This window comes from Danio aesculapii, chromosome 10 (genome assembly GCF_903798145.1).
Source record: "Danio aesculapii chromosome 10, fDanAes4.1, whole genome shotgun sequence".
NCBI classification, from domain to species: Eukaryota; Metazoa; Chordata; class Actinopteri; order Cypriniformes; family Danionidae; genus Danio; species Danio aesculapii.
This window is the reverse complement of record NC_079444.1, coordinates 3,075,142-3,098,100: the sequence shown is the minus strand read 5'-3', so window position 1 is coordinate 3,098,100 and position 22,959 is coordinate 3,075,142. Positions and strand designations below refer to the sequence as shown.

The 22,959-nt window shown below is 37.9% G+C and overlaps 1 protein-coding gene across 1 annotated transcript in view; it reads left to right on the top strand.

The window, feature by feature from the left end:
• The first annotated feature begins 1,662 nt into the window (after window positions 1–1,662).
• The window catches only part of unc5cb (unc-5 netrin receptor Cb), a 339,994-nt gene continuing 318,697 nt past the window's right edge, over window positions 1,663–22,959 (top strand). The window contains exon 1 of the mRNA XM_056467431.1: window positions 1,663–2,120. Within this exon, the coding sequence (XP_056323406.1) occupies window positions 2,000–2,120 (121 nt within the window). The 5' untranslated portion in view covers window positions 1,663–1,999. The remainder of the gene's footprint in view (window positions 2,121–22,959) is intronic.

Below are 22,959 nucleotides of genomic sequence, written 5' to 3'. Positions count from 1 at the left end.
AATGAATGAATGAATCAATGAACTTCTTATTAAAGTAAACTTCATTTACCGTTAACTTCAAATAATTAGTTGTGTCAACTTCTTATTAGTGTAGGAAAATATCAGGAAACTGATTGCCTTAAAATTATCATGTAAGCTGAACTAAAACATTTAAGTAAAGACAAAAACCAATACCTACTTACTCATTCACTCCCAGAGCTGTTTATATCGAAGTTGATGTTTAGCCGCATCATGTTGGTGTTTTTGTAAGATCAAATTGTTACAAGGTGGGTCGTGAGCCTAATGCTCAACCCCGAACCTGTAGGACCAGGACATACACTACAGACAATTTAATTTACGCAGCTAAAGAAGGTCACTGGTTCGAGTCCCAGCTGTGTCAGTTGGTGTTTCTGTGTGGAGTTTGCATGTTCTCCCCGTGTTGGTGTGGGTTTCCTCTGGGTGCTCCGGTTTCCCCCACAGTCCAAAGACATGGGCTATAGGGGAATAAGCTAAATTGTCCATAGTGTATGTGTGCGAATGAGCGTGTATAGGTGTTTCACAGTACAAGTAAAGCATATGCCGGATAAGTTGGCGGTTCATTCCACTGTGGCAACCCCTGATTAATAAAGGAACTAACCAAAAAGAATTATTGATTCAAATAATTATTGAATAAGAAAATAATATTTATGTAATTGTATATATTTATGATAATATAATATTTTTTTATTTATTATTATGTACATATATAATATAATTTATAATATAATTTGTTATATAATCATACAGATATTATTAATATGAATTAATATTAATATATTTTAATATATTAATACATTTTGAACATAAAAGAATTGAAAAGGCTCTCAGATTTATTATGTCTGATTATGCTTAAGTTTTAATTCTTCCTCCTGCTTCACCATTCTCTTTCATTAACATGCTTTTGACCCATGACCACTCAAAAGTTGTAAATACATATTATTGTAAGTCAAGATTACTTGAATCTATTTAGTTTAACAACTTAATGTGCTAAAACGTTGCGGGATTACTTGTTTAAATATTGTAAGGTGAACAAACTTATTCATAATAAGTTAACTGCACTTACTTTTATTAGTGAGAACAGCTATTGCTATGTACAGTGTATGCATTAGCCTTTCTTAAATTCTGCTTTACTATTTTATTAAACGCTAAAGTCAGAATTTGCTTATAAAACCAGCTGTACATCAATTAATTTCAATCATTAGCATCAATAACAGACAGCTGCTTCTCATTCAGGGCTACTTATGCTAATGAAGGAGAGATCGTCACTAATGGGAGGAGCTTTCCAGCTGATGACACGTGCAAAGTGGAGAATGTCAATCAAAGTGTTTCTGCAGACTGTTTTGATCAAGTGTGATTTTAAAATTACAATTAATTAATGTTTAGCATTAGAAGCTGGTTATATTCACACACTGCTGACACACAACTGTGTTTAAACCCCTTTATAAAAGAGTTTTTTTGCACAATAGGTCGCCTTTATTGTAATGCTGTACAATTAAACAGCACATTTGATGACACAGCCAATCACTGTCCATCTGGTGAAGGTAAACCTTCTTTCAGGATGCCGGCTCCTGATTGGCTGGAGCTCCGATGGTTGGCTCGGGGACGCGCGCGCCTCTTCAACTCTCCATCAGAAGGCGAGGAGCTCGCGCTGGAGGAACTTCCTCGGCACACACACATACACGCACACACGCTCACTCGCACACGGAGACCCTGAGCGTGAGCTCACCTCAAGAGAGCTGATTTACCTGAGATTTACCTGAATTAACTGAGACTGACGGAGAAACTGAGGATATTTAACCCAATCTGTGCTGTTTTGACGGGCGTTGTCTGTCAGAAGAGGAAAATATATATAAAAAGCTTCCGCCAGTATTTCACTCCGTTTCTCTTCAACAACAGCGCTTTATTTGGCTGTTTCCTCCTACAGACATCACCTGCAGAAGCTCTTCTGGTTATTTCACCCGGATTTCTGCGTGATTTGTATATGATGTGGTGGAGAAGTGGAGAGACTGCGAGCGGATCGGGATTGTTTGCGCGGATGATGATGATTTCTGTGGGGGTTTTTACTCTTTTATCGCTCACCATAAGCTCCGCTGCGGCTCAAGGTAAGACTATATCTGTATTTATAATCGCTTACAGGTGTAATATCGATCGGTATTGCATGGGATGAAGTTTGCCGAACGAGCGGAATAAACTTTACGCAAATGTCGGCTTGTGAAAATCCGAGAATTGCGCGTGAGAAACAAAAAAACTTGTCAAGCAGATATTGGCTTATAAAGACGCGCACATGTATTATTTTTTGCTTGTACTTTTATTTATTTGTATGAAGACTAGGCTATTCATCCCGTAAATACATTATATGCTATTTTGTATTGAAGTGAAGTTGGTTTTATATTCGCGCATTCGTTCAGTGACACACTCCGTATATAGTGTACCATGGATTGGAATATTCGGTCTGAAATCACTTCCAAAACTTCATAACAACATTAGCTCCATTTAATTGACCGTGAACAGTGCTGTATTTTATAGCCATTGGCTGATTATATTGTTTTCCTATTTAAAATTGGCAAATAACACATTTTTAAAACTATAATATCAAGGAGAAAGCCCTAATGCGCGAATATAAAAGCAACTTTACCCCAGTGCTATTGTTTGGAAACATGTCTTAATCGAAGTCGGTGTGAATTTATTTATTTATTTTATTTATTTATTTATTTATTTATTTATTTATTTATTTATTTCAATATATTCCTTTCTCATTTGGAAGAAAATGCAGAATGAATTTGCGGCAGGTCCGATTTGTTTTGGCTACACGATAAAGGCATTTCTATTATTGTTTAAAGCATAACAGTTGTGCAGTTGTATTATTTTCCTTCACTAAGACCCTTTTGGATATATATGAGCCGTCTTTTTTTTTACTATGCATTAAGTAGGCTGTCGTAACCTATAATTGCTCATAATATAAAGCATGAGCTCATAGTGAGGTCATTTCTTGACAAAACTTTGTCTTGTGCTTCTGTTTTGTGTCCGCGGAGGAACGCAGGACTGTGCTTGTGTTTCTGGATATTAGAAATGAACAGAATGGATGTTTTGCGATTGTTTGTGCGCAGACTCTGACCTTCACCTCACCGAAAACATAATCTTCGCGCTTCTTAATGTCTGTAGAGCTGTTATAAATGCTGCTATAACGTTTTCAGCGTGTGTGTGAGGTAAAGTTGGTTTTATATGCGCACATTTCCTTCATTTAACCTTCCCTGTATTATCTACTACGCTAATGAATATAGGGTCTGAAATCACATGTACATACGACTTAAAAACAACAACTATTTAATTGACTGTGAACACTGTTGTAGTTTGCTAGTCATTGGCTGCTAATATGATTTCACTATTTAGAATTTGCAAATAATACTTTTCTGAAAGTATATTATTAAGGAGAAAGTCTGAATATGAGAATATAAAACCAACTTGATCTCAATTTTTGGGTTTACAGAACAAAAGTATTTGAGTTGTTTTTAAACCGATTTACTGATTGCTACACTGTAAAATAAATTATACGATCAGTTAGTGCTGACAGCATGTTTTTAGGTCATTGTAACTTATTAAATGAAGTTAATCTTGTTCTAACTTAATTTTACAAGTTACACAAGCTGCTTTAAGTCAGTTTCACATAAGTTCAATGGACTCATAATTTTAAATTCATTCAGCTTAAAAGATAAGACAACCAGGATTTTTTACAGTGTGTAAAACCACCTCTGTCTCAATTTCTAGGTCATTTTAATTTCAAAAAGTCCACTCGATGTTCCTTTGGGACTATTTCTAAGTGAAGGAAAGAACAGCAGCTTTAATTGTGGATCAGTATATCATGCATGGCCTCTTCTGTGAATCAGGAGTGAATGCTGCTGCTGGCGGTTCATGTTTATCAAGAGTTTGACTTGACAATTCCCCGCATCTATTAGGAGTAAAATCAACATTTATTTATATATGATTCTGTTACAGAGTGTTGGTTAGAGCTGCGTGCTTTGATTGCATTATAATGAACTAATTAAACAAGATTTCCTCCGGGCACAACATTGAGTTAAAAGTGTTGAAGACGCTTTCAAGTGACTGTGCGTGTGTGTGAGAGTGTGTCTGTGTGTCCGTCACTGTGTGTGTGTGTGTGTGTGTTTGTGACGTATCAGGGAGGATGTAGGTGTGTATAAAGTCACGGATATGCCACACAGGTAGTAGAGGAGATGGTGAGTTATGGGGTCATCGCTGATGTCCCATATTTCAAAAGGCTTCTGGATCATACGGAGTTATTGTTGTTTTTCTAGAGAGTAAATCTGGACTCGTTTACTGCAAGGGGTAGTGCTGGGGGATAGAAAATACAGTTTGTACAGTCTAAAAAACAGTGTGTGTTTGTGTGTGTCTGCGTGTGTGTGTTTTGCTTGTTCTTTTGAATCTAAATAAAAGCATAAAATGTGTGTGTGTGTGTGTGTGTGTGTGTGTGTTTTGCCTGTTCTTTTGGATCCAAATAAAAGTATAAAATGAGTGTTTGTGACTACGTGTGTGACTCTATATATATATATATATATATATATATATATATATATATATATATATATATATATATATATATATATATATATATATATATATATACATATACATACATACATACATATACACACACATGCATGCGTGTGTGTGTAACCGTGTGTGTATGTGTTTTGCCTGAACTTTAGAATCCAAATATAAGTTTAAAATGAGTGTGCATTTGAGTGAGTGTGTGTGACTCTGTGTGTGTGTGTGACTGCGTGTGAGAGTTTTGCCTATTCTTTTAAATCCAAATAAATGTATAAAATGTGTGTGTGTGTGTGTGTGTGTTTGCCTGTTCTGTTGGATCCAAATGAAAGTATAAAATGAGTGTTAGTGTGTGTGACTCTTTGTGTGTGTGTGTGTGTGTGTGTGTGTGTTTTGGCTGTTCTTTTTAATCCAAATAAAAGTATAAAATGTGTGTGTGTGTGTGTGTGTGTGAGTGTGTGTTTGTGTGTGTGTGTGACTGCGTGTGAGAGTTTTGCCTATTCTTTTAAATCCAAATAAATGTTTAAAATGTGTGTGTGTGTGTGTGTTTGCCTGTTCTGTTGGATCCAAATGAAAGTATAAAATGAGTGTTAGTGTGTGTGACTTTGTGTGTGTGTGTGTTTTGGCTGTTCTTTTTAATCTAAATAAAAGTATAAAATGTGTGTGTGAGTGTGTGTGTTTTGCTTGCTTTATTTAAAATCTAAATAACAGTGTAAAATGAGTGTGTGTGTGTGTGTGTGTGTGTGTATCCTGTTCTTTTGCATCCAAATAAGTGTAAAATGAGTGTGTGTGTGCGCGTAATTGTCTCGGTGTGATTGTTTGCGTGTGTTTTGCCTGTTCTTTTGAATCTAAATAACAGCATTACACGAGTGTGTGTGTGTGTGTGTGGCAAATATGGGGTACGTGCTGCTGTGGTGTGTGTTGTCAGACGTGTCTGGGCAGTGCAGTGTCTCTGGGACTCCATTAAAGGGATTTGGCTGAATAATTGTTGCGTGAGTAAACAGGCAGTCGTGTTCCTGACACAAAGCGATGACAAAAACACCCCCTTCATACTCAAACACCGGTTTAGGATTGTGAATCTCCCCATCAACATCGGCTTTAACCTCCTCCAACATAGTTTTTTTGGATAAACAGCCTACTGTATGCGTGCAGTGCTTCAGTGCTGGTCCTGTACAGCGGATTCTGCTGATCTTGTTTTTGTTTGTAAAAAGTTCTCGTGAAATGTGTGAAACTTGTTGCAGTGCTCCTCTAAATGACGTCCTGTTTTATTTATTTAAAGCATCTGCATGCTTTGGGCTCACTCTGCAAAAGATTTGACAGAAAAAATGTCATATCACAATATGAGTTATCTCATGCTGATTATGATATACATACACGGCCACTTTATTAGGTACACCTTTTGCCGTCAGAACTGCCGTAATCCTTCATGGCGTAGATTCAACAGGGTACTGGAAATATTCCTCAGAAATTTTGCTCCATATTGACATGATAGCATCACGCAGTTGCTGCAGATTTGTCGGCTGCACATCCATGATGCCAATCTCCCGTTCCACCACATCCCAAAGGTGCTCTATTGGATTGAGAACTGGTGACTGTGGAGGCCATTTGAGTACAGTGAACTCATTGTCATGTTCAAGAAACCAGTCTGAGATGATTGGCGCTTTATGACATGGTGCGTTATCCTGCTGGAAGTAGCCATCAGAAGATGGAGACACTGTGGTCATAAAGGGATGGACATGGTCAGCAACAATACTCAGGTAGGCTGTGGTGTTGACACCATGCTTAATTGGTACTTATGGACCCAAAGTGTGCCAAAAAAAATCTCCCCCACACCATTACACCACCATCAGCAGCCTGAACCATTGATACAAGGCAGGATGGATCCATGCTTTCATGTTGTTGATGCCCAATTCTGACCCGACCATCCGAATGTGGCAGGAGAAATGGAGACTCATCAGACCAGGCAACGTTTCTCCAATCTTTTATTGTCCAGTTTTGTTGAGCCTGTGTGAATTGTAGCCTCAGTTTCTAGTTCTTACACTCTCAGAAATAAAGGTACTGGAGTGGTAACTATTCAAAAGGTACACATTTGTACCTAAAAAATCCCTATTAATACCTGAAGAGTACATATTAGTATCTAAAAAGTACAAAAGTGTTCCCTTTAAAATTTTTTAGAAACTAATAGGGACCCTTGAGGTATTAATATGGACCTTTTAGGTCCAAATGTGTAACTTTTGAAAAAGTGACAGCTCCTATACTTTTATTTCTGAGAGTGTAGCTGACAGGAGTGGCACCCGGTGTGGTCTTCTGCTGCTGTAGCCCATCCGCCTCAAGGTTGGTCGTGTTGTGTGTTCAGAGATGCTCTTCTGCAGACCTCGGTTGAAACTAGAGGTGTGAACCTACACTGGTCTCACGCTACGGTTCGGTTACCATTATCATGCCATTGATTTGGTTCAATTCGATATCTCGGTGCATCACCAATGAGTGACACTGACAAACGACAGTAGCACAGTGTTGCCAGATTGGTTTTGGATAGGCATTTCGGTGGGTTTTGGATAGTTTTTGAGCTGGAATCAGTCCGCTACATTTGGCAACACTGCAGCGGCGATCACTGCTGATCCATGATAGACGCGGTGGAGAAAACTCACGCGCTCGTGCCTGGATCCATAAGTATTGCTGTAACAGCTGAGAGAAGAGAAGTCACGCAGCCAGTCAAATGGGCCACAGTGAGAGAGAGAGAGAGAAATGGAGTTTACTTTCATGCTCTCAATCGCAGTGTAATAGGGGCTTCTGCTGTTCAGCGTCAGTGAAAGACTGTCCAGCAAACACACACGCTATGTAATTGTGCACAGTTTTTGCGTTTTTAAGTAGTTAGAGCATTGTAAACATTTGCGCTCACCTCTCTCACCATAGTTAGCTACGGCGACATCGCGCGTATGAGATAAATGATGTTAGTACACAATAACCGGTTATGATTATTACTGAACCGATACCGAATTGTCTGTGTCTGCATCCCGGTGTACCGAAGAAACAATTAATTTTGACACCCCTAGTTGTAACGAGTGCTTATTTGAGTTACTGTTGCCTTTCTATCAGCTGGAATTAGTCTGGCCATTCTCCTCTGACATCAACAAGGCATTTGCACCCACAGAACTGCCGCTCACTGGATATTTCCTCTTTGTCCATTCTCTGTAAACCCTAGAGATGGCTGTGCGTGAAAATCCCAGTAGATCAACAAAGATAAAATAATTCAGTTATTAGAAATTAGTGATTAAAACCGTTTAGAAATGTGTTGAAAAAATCTTCTCTTCGTTAAAAGAGAAATTGGGGGAGAGAAATATAAAGCGTCTGCATGCTCCAGGCTCACTCTGCACTTCCCAAAAAAACCCCATCAGGAATCAGATTCTAAGAAACCCTATCCAGTCTAGCAAAACCTCCCAGGACAATTGTGCATAGTTAATGAGAAACAAGGAAAGGATGAGGAAAAAGTATCCCGCTCCGGTGTCTGAAGGGCATCGCAGGATGACATAAGCCCGATTGCAGAGGCCCTCAGAGGCCAATGCCATTGACTGCACCGGGAACACGACCCAAAAGTCTCCGCGTGTCCATTAAGAAGTCGATATTTAGGGAGAACATTGTTTGCCACTAATTAATGACCCATAGGTTTTTGGATACTAATGAGCTCCACGTTTCCGGTTCACATGGGGATCTTAAAGAACTGCCCGCTCCACTTATTTAAAGGGACAGTACAACCCCCCCACCCCCCCAAAAAATAAATAAAAATGATGTATTTGTTTAATTGTTTCTCTCATCTGGTGTAAATCCTTTATGAGTTTCTTTTTTGTGTGTTAAAATTAAATTAAGATGGAATTTTGAAGAATTAGGATTGTTGGCAGTCATTGACTGGAAAAAGTGGGACAAAATTACTATGAAAGTCAGTTAGTGCCAGCACCAAAAAAATAAAATAATGTCAATATTGTTTACCTGTTTCTCTCATGTGGCTGTGATTTCTTGATGAGTAAAAGAAGATATTTTGAAGAATGCAACCACTGACTTCCATAGTAGGAAAAACAACAACAACGTGTGGTTTCTATTACTTCATAAGTTTCTGTTTTTGTGTGTTGAACATAAAATAAGATATTCTGAAAAATCTATATTGTTGGTAGATATTGACTTCCATAGTAGGAATAATAATAATAATATGGAAGTCAATTACTGCCAGCACCAAAATAAAATGAAAAATGAAAATGATGTCATTGTTTAATTATTTTTCTCATGTTTGTTTAATGCATTATGAGTTTCTTTTTTTTGTATTAACCTTAAATTAAGATGTTTTGTAGAATCCTCATTGTTGTTAGCGATTGACTACCATAGTAGGAAAAATAAGCGAAAAAATAAACTAATAATCAGTCAATTAGCACCACCAGCATTGTTCAGCTGTGCAATATGAGATATATATATATATATATATATATATATATATATATATATATATATATATATATATATATATATATATATATATATATATATATATATATATATATATATATATATATATATATATATATAAAATGCTCTAATCGTTTAATTTTGGGGTGTTGAAACTGTTATGCTATGGTCACATAAGAGTTTGTGTGTGCAAAGTTCTGTCGTATGTCGCAGCGAAAAGAGGCGGGATTAAACAAGATGATTAGACATTAAAAACACCAGCAATTGGTCCATAATTTAAATAATTTAATGGTCATGTTTTGATCCTCGATTGGTCTCATGCAATCATATGATGCGATTTCGCAGCTTACCAAGCTTGAACTTTCCAACGCAGTGAACTACGACACTTGCAGCACGAGCTTGCGTTTCCAGTCTGACGCATTCGTATGCCTATGAATGGAAGTCTATGGGGAGAAAAGTGCAGTGTGACCACAGCTTTATGAAAGAAAGAAACATGAATAACAACATTGTGAAAAAGTTGTTTTCAAAATCTTGAAAGCTAAACTTTTGCATTTTGTTTAGCTTTTTTTATATATATATTGAGATGTAATCAATACTTTTTGAAAAGTGTTTCAGCAATATTTGTTTAATATTTATTTCTGCATATTTATTCAAACATTTGACCTGAAGGTAAACATAACATGAGAAATTTGATAATATATTATAAAATACATGTATTCGACTGCATTTCTGAGTATGTACTTTAAATGTAAAAAACGACACTCCTTTCCATGTGGTCAATGCGTATAAACTATGAATTGGTTAAATTTACAGAAATCCTACTAGATCATGTAATAGCATGGATATATCGTTATATCATGCTTTGTTTATAAGAAATTCAGGCACGAGCGTGTGATTTTTCTCCACCGCGTCTATCATGGATCAGCAGTGATCGCCGCTGCAGTGTTGCCAAATGTCGCTGACTGATTCCAGCTCAAAAACTATCCAAAACCCACCGAAATGCCTATCCAAAACCAATCTGGCAACACTGTGCCGCTGTCGTTTATCAGTGTCACTCATTGGAGATGCACCGAGATATCGAATTGAACCAAATCAATGGCATGATAATGGTAACCGAACCGTACCGTGAGACCAGTGTAGGTTCACACCTCTAGTTTCAACCGAGGTCTGCAGAAGAGCATCTCTGAACACACAACACGTCCAACCTTGAGGCGGATGGGCTACAGCAGCAGAAGACCACACCGGGTGCCACTCCTGTCAGCTACACTCACTCGTTATATCATGCTTTGTTTATAAGAAACTCTTCAGTATATCTTCATTTGTGTTCAACAGAAGAAAGAAACTGAAACATGTTTTGAACAAGAGAGTAATTGATTAATTTTTGGGTGACCTGTCTCTTTAAGCAGCTGTTATGCATGGAGAAATTCCCTCACGCTCCTTTTTTCTCTCCTTATCCACCTATTTTTTTTATATACACACTTGCTTTAATTAAGTGTGTGTGAATTCCCTCTCGTCTCTCTCGGAGAGAAATGCAGAGTGCCTGAATCACTTCGAGTACAGTAAAATCACCACAAGAGCTGGCATACGAATAAGAGGAAGTCAAGAGGGATAAAAAAAAAAACACACCATGCGACCCCAAGAATCCCTTGACAATACTCAGACAGGAGACGATCTTGTCATCCGCTGTTTCAGGCCATGTGGAATTTTTTATTTTTTTGGTGGGGGGGGGGGGTCGCTAAAGTAGACCGGCTGTCTGTTTGAATATGCAGATCCTTTGTTGATGAAAGCCTGAAGATCCCAAATGTGCATAATCCATTCTTGTACATTTTTGTTTTCATGTAGGCTGCACGCTTTTCATGGTGCATGCAGGGCTTTCCATATGCAATGCTCGGGTTTTTTTTTTTTAAAGCATACAAAGCTGCCTTGTTTGTTCTCTCTCATACACATAATTACCGTGTTAAAAAAGCTGAGTGCGTCAAACTGAGTTCACTTTTTCCACGTCCTCTGCATCTCATGTGTCCTCTGAGTTTTGTTTATGGATTGACGGCCCTCATGGCTTTTTTTTTTTTTTTTTTAAGCAAATATTTTTAATGTTCAGAAAGAGACAGCAGCCGGCTCAGTGGTTAGCACTGTGGCCTCACAGCAAGAAGGTTGCTGGTTCGAGTCCTGGCTGTGTCAGTTGGCATTTCTGTGTGAAGTTTGCATGTTCTCCCCGCGTTGACGTGGCTTTCCGCCGAGTGTATGAGAGTGTGTATGGGTGTTTCCCAGTACTGGGTTGCAGCTGGAAGGGCATCCCCTGCTCGAAACATATCCCGGAATAGTTGTCGGTTCATTCCACTGTTAAATAAGGGACTAAACCAAAGAAAAATGAATAGAGATGAGGAGACATGTTGGTGTAACAATTTTGAAAACATTAATGTGGATTTTTAAAAAATGACAAGATTTAGTCATGAAGTATACATCATTGTAGCATTAGATATGCTATAAACTACATGTATTTTTGTTGTACACATGCTATATATGTATACAAAATATGAATGTATTGATTAACACACAATCTTAAAGATACAATCTTGCTTTTGATTAGTATCGATACTGGCTTTGCCAGTTAAAAACCACTGGGATATTTACTATTTAATATAATTTAGTAGGGTTAGTAATTAAGTGAAAAGTAATTGAAATAACCTATAATCGATCAAATTTGTCCAGGTCAATTTTTTTCAATTACTTTCCCTCATTAAGAATTCAATTCAATTCCCCTTTATTTGTATAGCGCTTATACAATGTAGATTGTGTCAAAGCAGCTTCACATAAAGGGTCATAGTAAATTGGAACAGTGTAGTTCAGTTTGTAGTGTTTAAGTTCAGTTCAGTTTAGCTCAGTTCAGTGTGGTTTAATAATCACTACTGAGAGTCCAAATACTGAAGAGTAATCCAACGATGCGCAGCTCTACAGATCCCGAACCATGCAAGCCAGAGGCGACAGCGGAGAGGGAAAAAAAAAACTTCACTAATGGCGGAAGTGAAGAAAAAAACCTTGAGAGAAACCAGGCTCAGTCGGGCACGACCATTTTAATTTCTCCGCTGGCCAAACGTCTTGTGCAGAGCTGCAGTCTCAGTGGCGGAGGCTGGAAGCTGGCCTCAGCGAAGACTCGTCTGTCTCTGGAGCGTCACAGAATCAGTCTCATGTTCTCCACTCCTCCATGACCATCACAGTAGCTACTCAGGATTCGGCCTGGTCCAGGATATGGAAACCTTGGGATCATCTCGTCGTTGGTCTTGGATCGAATCAGTGACTCTGCATAGTCTGAGGGCCTCGGGAATAGTAAATCCAGGTGGAAATGGAGAATACAGAAAATAATTAGCGTAGCTGCTGTTCATAGTGTATATAAACAAGATGCAGAACCTGTGTTGAAGCCCGCTAAGTGGTGCACTAAGTGTATGCTTTACTGAACAGATAGGTCTTTAATCTAGTTTTGAATTGGGAGAGTGTGTCTGAGCCTCGGACGTTATCAGGAAGGCTATTCCAGAGTTTAGGAAATAAGAAAATAAGCACAACCCTGTTAGATCATGTGCCATGGCACAATCCATATTTTTCCGTGCTTAACCCTTTGCACTCCTTGATTTTTTTTTTCTTTTTTTGGCCCACGTCTTGCATTGAATAATATACTGACACAACTCTGATTAATACTTATAAGCTAATAAAATAATAATGATAACCTAAAATGTAAAAAATGGCCATGATTTCAAACTGTAGAAATGCTAAAGTAAAAATCCGTAACCTAGTTAACGCTATGTTTCCTTAATATATATATATATATATATATATATATATATATATATATATATATATATATATATATATATATATATATATATATATATATATATATACAGTGAATATATACGGTATTGACTTTCCCAGAATTCCCTGCATGCCACATCACTTTTTATGCGTTTTGTTGACATTACTCTGGATCTTTTAGTTGTTTCCCCATCAGTGATGTACATTAGAGATTTATATTACATCTATATTGATAAACAATGCTTATTTCATGACTTTAATTGTATGTGTGTTACCATACTGGTGTTTAGGAGCTGTGTGAATGACACTGAGCATCTTCTATACACTGATACTCTGCTTGTGGGAAAAGATGTTTGTGATGAGGATTGGTTCATTATGTAACTTCATCACCACCTGCATATGGCTGTGCTAACGTGTCTAACTGTGTAACACAAGATGTGTAGATGCTGGTCATTCAAAACACAGACATATTACATCTATAAATGAATGAAATACGGTAGTTTACTGTAAAATATGATAACTTTTACGGTTTGTACCGTATTTTTAACGGTGACATACTGGCAACCACAGCTGCCTTTACAGATTTATTTTTTAGTGATTGAATAAAAGGTCAACCAGGTGGTTAGGATGCCTGTTCAAGGGTTAAAATAGCAAAAGTGGATTCTGACACGCCCTTAATGCTTTTGCGCCATGCGCTTTACACTTCGTGTCTAGATCATTAAAATAGAGCCCTTTATCTAAACTGTTGACCGGATTTGTGCGCCCTCATGGCTGGAACAAAAACTTCTATATCTGGCATACTGTGGAATAATGCTAAAATAAAAATACACCTGTGCTAAAATGCATCTGAAACTCATCTAGAATTCTCTTAGTCTATGCTGACATTATCTTCAGCAGCTCAACCACTCTAATGGCTAACGGACAGACGGCTGCTTCTCACTCAGGGCTGCTGTTTATGCTAATGAGGGAGAGATGATCAATAGTGGGCGGAGCTTTCCCCCTCTGATGACACGTACAAAGGGAGAATGTCAATCAAAGTGTTTCTGCAGACTGTTTCTAATCAAGTCTGATTCTAAAACATATAATTAATTAATGTTTACCATTAGAGGCTGGAGATATTCACACACTTTTGTCACTGTGTTTAGAACTCTTATAAACGTGATTTTTGCATAGAAGATTCCCTTTAAAGGGGACAGAACTACTCTAACCGCCGAACGCTCGGGTCTCGTGGGCTTTACTATGGTTTCTTTTCCACATGCGTTTAGAAACACAAAGGCAGCATTGTGCGACTGTACCGTGACCTACTGCCACCGTGTATCGTAATTCCCTCAGGATGGCATGATGTAGTGCGTTTGAAGGCCATTTTTTTAGGCTGGAGGAGAAAATGAGACTTAATGCACACACGTGGTCGTGAAGGTAAAGGTCGAGCCAAACTGGTGAGTCATCAGAAACTCTCATATAGTGCGTGTTGAAAACTTTGAACAATATTTTTATGGCGCCGTTAGTTGATACTGAGCAAACAGTGAGAAGGACAGTAGAGCATGTATTTAGTCTTAATGTCAGTTAATAAGGGTCATAACTAATGTTTGTTTTGGCATAATGTGTGTGTTTTTATACAAATACATTATGTATATATAAATACACACACATGCGGGCATATATTTGAGAAAATGTTTATTTATATTTAGATATAAAATCATATTTGTATAGGATACAAATTATATATACATTTAATTCAATATTTATGCATTTGTTTATATCACATATCACATATGCATATTAAATATATACAAAACACTTGTATATTATGTCAAAACAAACTTTTATTTTGGATGTGATCTATTAAGATTAATCTTTGACCAGCACCAGCAAAAAACAAAAAACAAATGCTAATGTCAACTAAGGTATATAATAAGGTAGTAGTAATAATAATAATAATAATAATAATAATAATAATAATAATAATAATAATAATAATAATAATAATTCATATAATAATATTATTAATAATAATAATAATAATAATAATAATAATAATAATAATAATAATGATAATAATAATAATAATATAACAACAACAACAACAACAACAACAATAATAATAATAATAATAATAATAATAATAATGATAATAATAATAATAATATAACAACAACAACAACAACAATAATAATAATAATAATAATAATATATATTAATAATAATATAATAATAATAATAATAATAATAATAATAATAATAATAATAATACTAATATAATGATATTAATAATAACAATAATAATTATAATAATAATAATAATAATAATATAATATAATAATATTAATAATAATAATAATAATAATAATAATAATAATAATAATAATATAACAACAACAACAATAATAATAATAATAATAATATATATTAATAATAATATAATAATAATAATAATAATAATAATAATAATAATAATAATAATAATATAATGATATTAATAATAATAATAATAATAATAATAATAATAATAATAATATAATATAATAATAATAATAATAATAATAATAATAATAATAATATAATGTAATATTAATAATAATATAATAAAAAATATATATAATATAATATAATATAATATAATATAATATAATATAATATAATAATAATATTAATAATAATAATAATAATAATAATAATAATAATAATAATAATAATAATAATAAAAATAATATTAGACACCATTTTTATTCATGTGCACTACAATCCAAAAAGTTTGGAAACATTAATATTAGTTAGTGTCATAAAAGAAGGCAATTCTGCTCTACAGCTGCATTTACTTGATCACAAATACAGTAAAAACTGTTAAATAGTGAAATATTATTACAGTTTTAAGTAGCTGTTCTCTTATTGAATCTAGTTTCAAGTTGAAATTCATTCCTGTGAATTTACTTCTCCATTACTGCAGTCTTCACTGACACAAGATCTTTCAGAAATCATGATTATATAATCGGTTATTATTGGTTCAAAATCACTGACGGTGCCACATAAATAAACATAATTATAAATATGAACACAACACTGGACACATGAGACACTTTAAAGCTATACTAACTACACCGTAATCTAACTATAACTACCAACTATATAAAGTACTTAACTATACACCTAAGACAGACTATACAAGTATGTTTATACAAGACACAACAATATTGGGCAAAATATGTATGTACGGTTTTAAAAACAACATGTAGTGTAACATGATTTGTGATACATTCACAAGTAAACGGTGTGAAAGAAAGTTTGGTGATGCTTTAGGTCAATTCATGCTATAAACTACTGCCCTTTTATTAATATTATTAAGATATTAGCTTCTTATTAGCACTTAAACAACTATGATCCCTAATCCTAACTCCTAAACCCAACTACTATCTTACCAACTATGAATATGCAGCTAATTAGAAGTTTATTAGCGTTAATTAAGGGTGTGTTAATATTGTGAATTGTGACCTAAAGTGTTACCGAACATTTTTCGTCCACCGCAGAATCTAATAATAATAATTGGATTTGCTAACGTTTCTTAAGGTAAATGGTTGCAAACAATTCACATGGGCTGAATGTAAACAAACAAATTAAGTTGAACATTACTACATGTCATTTGTTTGTTTACATTAAGGTAATCATTTACACTTACCTTAAAAATATGTAGTAAATCCAATGAGTCTGTTTTTTTCAGTGCGTTCCCATTCATGACGAGGCGTCATCCACTCCCAAATCCCAGAAACTGAAACTTCCCAGAAAGCAAAACCCCTGGACTGGTAATAATAATAACTCTCATCACTCTCTCCATTTCCTGATCACAATTACCCTCTCCATGAGGAGCAGGGGCTGTAAATTACATTTCTCTGATCCTCGGCTATAATTGGACACTGAGGATTCTCCGAGCCTTTCTGTAAGTGCAAAACAAAGAGGCTTTGAGCGTTGGATTTCACAAACGCCACTCACACTGCATTATAGCCGAGCATTATAGCGTAGCATTCGCACGCAATGACCACGCACACTCTGAAAAACAAAGAGTAATTAACAGGTTCGGTATTCAACATCAAAAGTGATCGGAGGAAAGATGAAAGTACCATGATGCAATTCAGAAGCATAAATAAATGAAAAATAAAAACACGAATCATGAAAACTTTTACATTTACGGATCATTTTTACAGTGGAGGTTTTTCCACTCATTGCATTATAGCAGAAGTGTAGCGTTACCATGCAATTACCATGCACACTCTGAAAAATATACATTAATTAACAACTTTTATATTTCATGATTCACATTTAAAAAAAAAAAAAAACACTTTATTTACAGTGCGTTATGAGATTTATGTGCATTATGAGACATCCAACCCAGGCTCATTCTGAAAACGTAGTTCCGAGGACGTTTGCCTTGTTTCCAGTGAATACTTAGAGAAACTTGTTCATGCTTTTATCAGCAGCAGGGTGGATTACTGTAATGGACTCCTCACTGGCCTTCCCAAAATAGACAGTCAGACAGTTGCAGCTCTTCCAGAATGCTGCGGCCAGAATTCTGACCAAAACCAGGAAATCAGAGCACATCACACCTGTCCTCAGGTCTTTACACTGGCTCCCAGTTACATTCAGAATAGATTTTAAAGTATTATTACTGGTCTATAAATCACTAAATGGCCTAGGATCTCAATACATTACTGATATGCTCACTGAATACAAACCGATCACTCAGATCTTTAGGATCAAATAGATTAGAAATCCCAAGAGTTCAGTCAAAGCAGGGTGAATCGGCTTTCAGCTACTAACAGCGCCCCTCACTGCTGGAATCAGCTTCCAGAAATGATCAGATGTGCTCCAACATTAGGCACATTCAAATCAAGACTGAACACACATCTGTTTAGCTGTGCCTTTACTGAATGAGCACTGTGCTACGTCCGACAGATCGAACTACTATGTTTTTCTCTTCTTTTTAATTCTTTTATAACACATTTTATCTGCTTTTATGCTTATTTATTTTATTTTATTTGTATTTTTATTATTAGTTTTTATTTCTCTTATACTTGTTTCTTTTATTCCTGTTTATGTAAAGCACTTTGAATTGCCACTGTGTATGAAACGTGCTATATAAATAAACTTGCCTTGCCTTAATCCAGACATTTAAAGAGAAATCCCAATGATATTTTTCTCCAAGGTTATCACACCGTCTGAATCTTATACACACCTAGTTGTTGACAGACGGGTGGCTCACTTGTGTGTAGATCCACTAATGGACTGCTAATAGAAGGCAGTGCTGCTCTCTGTAGTTTACAGGCTGACAGTGTGTGATTAATTGCACTCTGCGTTCACTTTCCCTTTTTTTCCCTTGTCATTGGCGTGACTTTGCGCTCGCTCACCTACAGTACCTGCACGGCTGGAGACGGCGCCATTGGCCACAGACAGAGCCATTGTGTGAATACTGTAATGCATCTTTTACTCCACGTGACGTCAGGAGAGCAGAGCTAAAACCTCAGCACGCGACTCACAGCAATTATCAGGAAAAAGACCTTCTGCACAGGGGATGGACAACAAACTGTGTGTGTTGCTGATGCCCATGAGGACGCGAAGAGTTTATGATCACACACACTCACACACAACACTTGGCTTGACCTTTACCTGCACAAACTCACATTGAGCCATGAATAGATAAAACTTATACACAAACACATGATCGTGTTTAGGGGGCAGTTCACCCAAACTAATCTAAATTTTGTAATCGAGTCATATTTAAGATGAATAAAGGTCAATAAAACATAATTAATATAATTTATTCCTGTGTACATTTTAATATGTGTCAGATATTAGTTTACTTTTGGACAATTATAGCATCTGGTCAAGATTTCTCTACTCATATATTGACATTTTGACACTAAAGAGAGAGAGAGAGAGATATATTTAGATAACTCTGATCTGTTCAGAGAGAGTTCGCAGTAAAAGATTCAATGATTCAAGTGATCAGTTCAGAGTGAGTATTTAGTGAGTGAATAATTGATTCAAATGATCCGAAGTGTTCAGAGTGAGTCTCCAATAAAAGAGTCACTTATTCAAATGATGGCCTCAGAGTGAGAGTTCAGTAAAAGAATCAATGACTCGTTTAGAATGAGGCTCCAGTAAAAGAATCGATGATTCAACTGATCTGTTCAGAGTGAGTCTCCAGTAAAAGATTCACTTATTCAAATGATGGGCTCAGAGTGAGTGTCCAGTAAAAGAATCGATGACTCGTTCAGAGTGAGTCTCCAGTAAAAGATTCACTGATTCAAATGATGCATTTTGAGTGAGTACCTAGTAAAAGATTCATCGATTCAAGTGATCAATTTAGAGTGAGTATTCAGTAAAATTTAGAGGGAGTATTCAGTATTCAGAGTGAGTCTCTAGTTAAAGATTCACTTATTCAAATGATGCTTTCAAAGTGAGTCTCTAGTAAAATACTCACTGATTCAAATAAAACGATCAGAGCGATACTACAGTAAAAGAATCACTGATTCAATCGATGTGTTCAGAGTGAATTTCCAGTAAAATGATCAATGATTCGATCAGATACAATAAAAGATTCACTGACTCAATTGATGCGTTTAGAGCAGGGGTGTCCAATCTCGGTCCTGGAGGGCCGGTGTCCTGCTGGGTTTAGCTCCAACTGCCAGGAAGTTTCAAGTATATCTAGTAAGAGCTTGATTAGCTGGTTCAGGTGTGTTTGATTAAGGTTGGAACTAAACTCTCCAGGACACCGGCCCTCCAGGACCAAGTTTGGACACCCCTGGTTTAGAGCGAGTCTCATGTAAAAGATTCACTGACTCAAATGATGCATTCAGAGTGAGTCTCCAGTAAAAGATTCAATCATTGAAACGATGCTTTTAGAGTGAATTTCCAGTAAAAGAATCGATGATTCGATCAGAGTAAACCTACAGTAAAAGATTCACTGACTCAAATGATGCATTCAGAATGAGCCTCATGTAAAAGATTCACCAATTCAGTTGATCAGTTCACAGTATTCAGTAAATAATTCAGTGATTCAATGACCAGTTCAGAGTGAGTCTCCAGTAAAAGATTCACAAATTCAAATGATGTGTCCAGAGTGAGTTATTAGTAAACGATTTAGTGATTCAAATGATCAGTCCAGAGTGAGCCTCCAGTAAATGATTCACTGATTCAAATGTTCTGTTCAGAGTGAGTCTCCAGTAAATGATTCACTGATTCAAATGAACTGTTCAAAGTGAGTCTCCAGTAAAAGATTCACTGATTAAAAAGATCAGTTCAGATTGAGTCTCCAGTATTCATTAAAAGAATAATTCATTCAAATGATCCGATCAGAGTGAGTCCCCAGTGAAGTATTCACTGATTCATTCAAATGATCAGAGTCTCCAGTAAAAGATTCACTTGTTCAAATGATTAGATCAGCGTGAGTTTCCAGTAAAAGATTCACTGATTCAGATGATCAGATCAGAGTGTGTTATGAAGCGGACAGGAGACAGAGGTAAGGAAACGTTAGGGTGTTTATTAAATGACAACAAGGAGCACATGAAGGATAGCCAGGAGGATCAGGAATGATGTTGGGGTCTTTTCCTCCGTGGCTGGGTAACAGGAATACACGAGGATGGACAGCACACACCAGATACAGCTGACAGAGGATGACACAGACTTGGAAGGACTGGAAGACAGGACGATTCGGGTGGACCAGGAAGACTAGGAGGAATACAAAGAGAACAGGTAAGTAAAGCGTTTGTTTTAGCTGAGGATGACTACGCTGAGTGGTCGCTCAGTTGTCCGCTTTCGTCGAGACGAGCCCGGACAATGAGCGACTGGAGTGCTGTGCTTTTATCTGGTGCTCGTGAATGTGATGCAGCTGTGTGCTCATTAGAAGTCAGGTGATGGTGATCTTCGTGAGTGGGGATCGTGAGAGCCTGACCAATCCGTGACAGTACCCCCCTCCCCAGGGCCCGCTCCTGAGGGCCGACACCTCCGACGCCGTGGTGGTCTCCCTCTGCCTCTAGGCGCTGGGAACTCAGGGTGGCTCTCATGAAACTCCACCATGAGACTAGGATCGAGAATATCAGCTCTGGGAACCCATGTCCTTTCTTCGGGGCCGTACCCTTCCCAGTCCACCAGGTACTCCAACTGGCCACCACGACGTCGGGAACGCAAGATCTCCTTCACTGCGTAGACGGCTCCTTCTTCTAGGAGCAGTGGAGGAGGGGGTTCCTCTTCGTGGTCAGGCTCTGTGGAGGGAAGAACAGGATCGTGATAGGGTTTCAGGAGTGATACGTGGAATGTAGGGTGAATACGGTAGTGAGAGGGTAATTGTAGTTTGTAGGTGACGGGGTTAACCTGTTCCACGATGGTGAAGGGACCAACAAATCGGGGACTTAACTTGCGAGAGGGCAGTCGCATGCGTATGTCCCGGGTGGATAGCCACACCTTTTGTCCGGGTGTGTATCTGGGTTCTTCAGACCTTCTTCTATCGGCGGTTACCTTGCTTCGACGGACTGCCCTCTGCAGATGTTGATGAGCCTCGTCCCAGACTCTCTCGCTCTCCCGGAACCAGTGATCCACTGCGGGGACATCAGATGGTTCGCCATCCCAGGGAAAGAGCGGTGGTTGGAAGCCCAGGACGCACTGGAATGGCGTGAGTCCGGTGGAGGGTTGCCGCAGTGAATTTTGGGCATATTCTGCCCAGCCCAAATACTGGCTCCAGGAGCTCTGGTGACCACTGCAGAAGGTCCTCAGGAACCGTCCCACCTCCTGAATCTTCCTCTCTGTCTGCCCGTTGGTTTGGGGATGATATCCAGAAGAGAGGCTGACGGCCACACCTAGGAGCTTGAAGAAGGCTTTCCATAGACGTGAGATGAACTGTGGACCTCTGTCCGACACAATATCTTCTGGAATACCAAATGACCTGAAGACTTGATTAAAGATATTGTCGGCTGTTTCAAAGGCTGTGGGAAGACCTTTCAGAGGGATTAGTTTGACAAACTTTGAGAATCTATCTACGATGACTAGAATACAGGTATTACCTTCTGACGAGGGGAGGTCAGTGATAAAGTCCACTCCTAGGTGTGACCAGGGACGGTTCGGAATCGGCAAGGGATGGAGCTTTCCAGCGGGTAGATGACGTGGGCTCTTGGATTGGGCACAGTCCTTACAGCCCTGAACATATTGCCTCACATCCCTTGCCATGTTTGGCCACCAGAATCGTTGGGATACTAGCGAGAGAGTATTGTTGATCCCTGGATGTCCAGTGCCTAGCGAGGTATGTAAGGAGTGGATCAGATCTACCCGGTGTTCAGGTGGTATGAACTGCCGATGAGGAGGGCATCCCGGCGGAGCAGGGGCTTCCGGAGTGGCAACGACTGGAGGAGCGTTCCAGGTGATCGGACAAATGGAGATGTGTTCGGGAAGAATCTTCGTTGGGAGTTCTTCATGATCGTGATGCTCGTGTAAACGAGAGAGAGCGTCTGCTCTTAGATTCTTGGGTCCTGGACGATAGGAAATGGAGAAATCAAAACGTGAGAAGAAAAGTGACCATCTGGCTTGACGTGGACATAGTCTCTTGGCCTCTTTGATATATTGGAGGTTTTTGTGATCTGTGATCACCTGGAACGGATGTTTGGCTCCCTCCAACCAGTGACGCCACTCCTCCAAGGCTAGCTTGATTGCTAGAAGCTCCCTGTCTCCTATGCTGTAATTCTGCTCCGCCGGGCTCAACTTCCGAGAGAAATAGGCACAGGGATGCAGTCGGGGCGGTGTATCATGATGTTGGGATAATACTGCCCCGACGCCGGTGGTGGATGCGTCCACTTCCACCACGAAAGGAAGATTTGGGTCAGGATGAGTCAGGAGTGGGGCCCTTGTGAACTCCTTCTTAAGAAGGCGGAAGGCTGCGGCTGCTTCTTTGGTCCACTCCAGTCCTTTGGGTTTACCCTTGAGGAGATTAGTGAGAGGTGATGTAATCCTGCTGTAGTCCTTGATAAACCGTCTATAAAAGTTAGCAAACCCAAGAAACCTCTGGAGCTCCTTAATGGAAGTGGGTTCTGACCAGGATAGAACAGCCTCAATTTTCTTCCCATCCATACGTATACCGGTTTGGTCAATGAT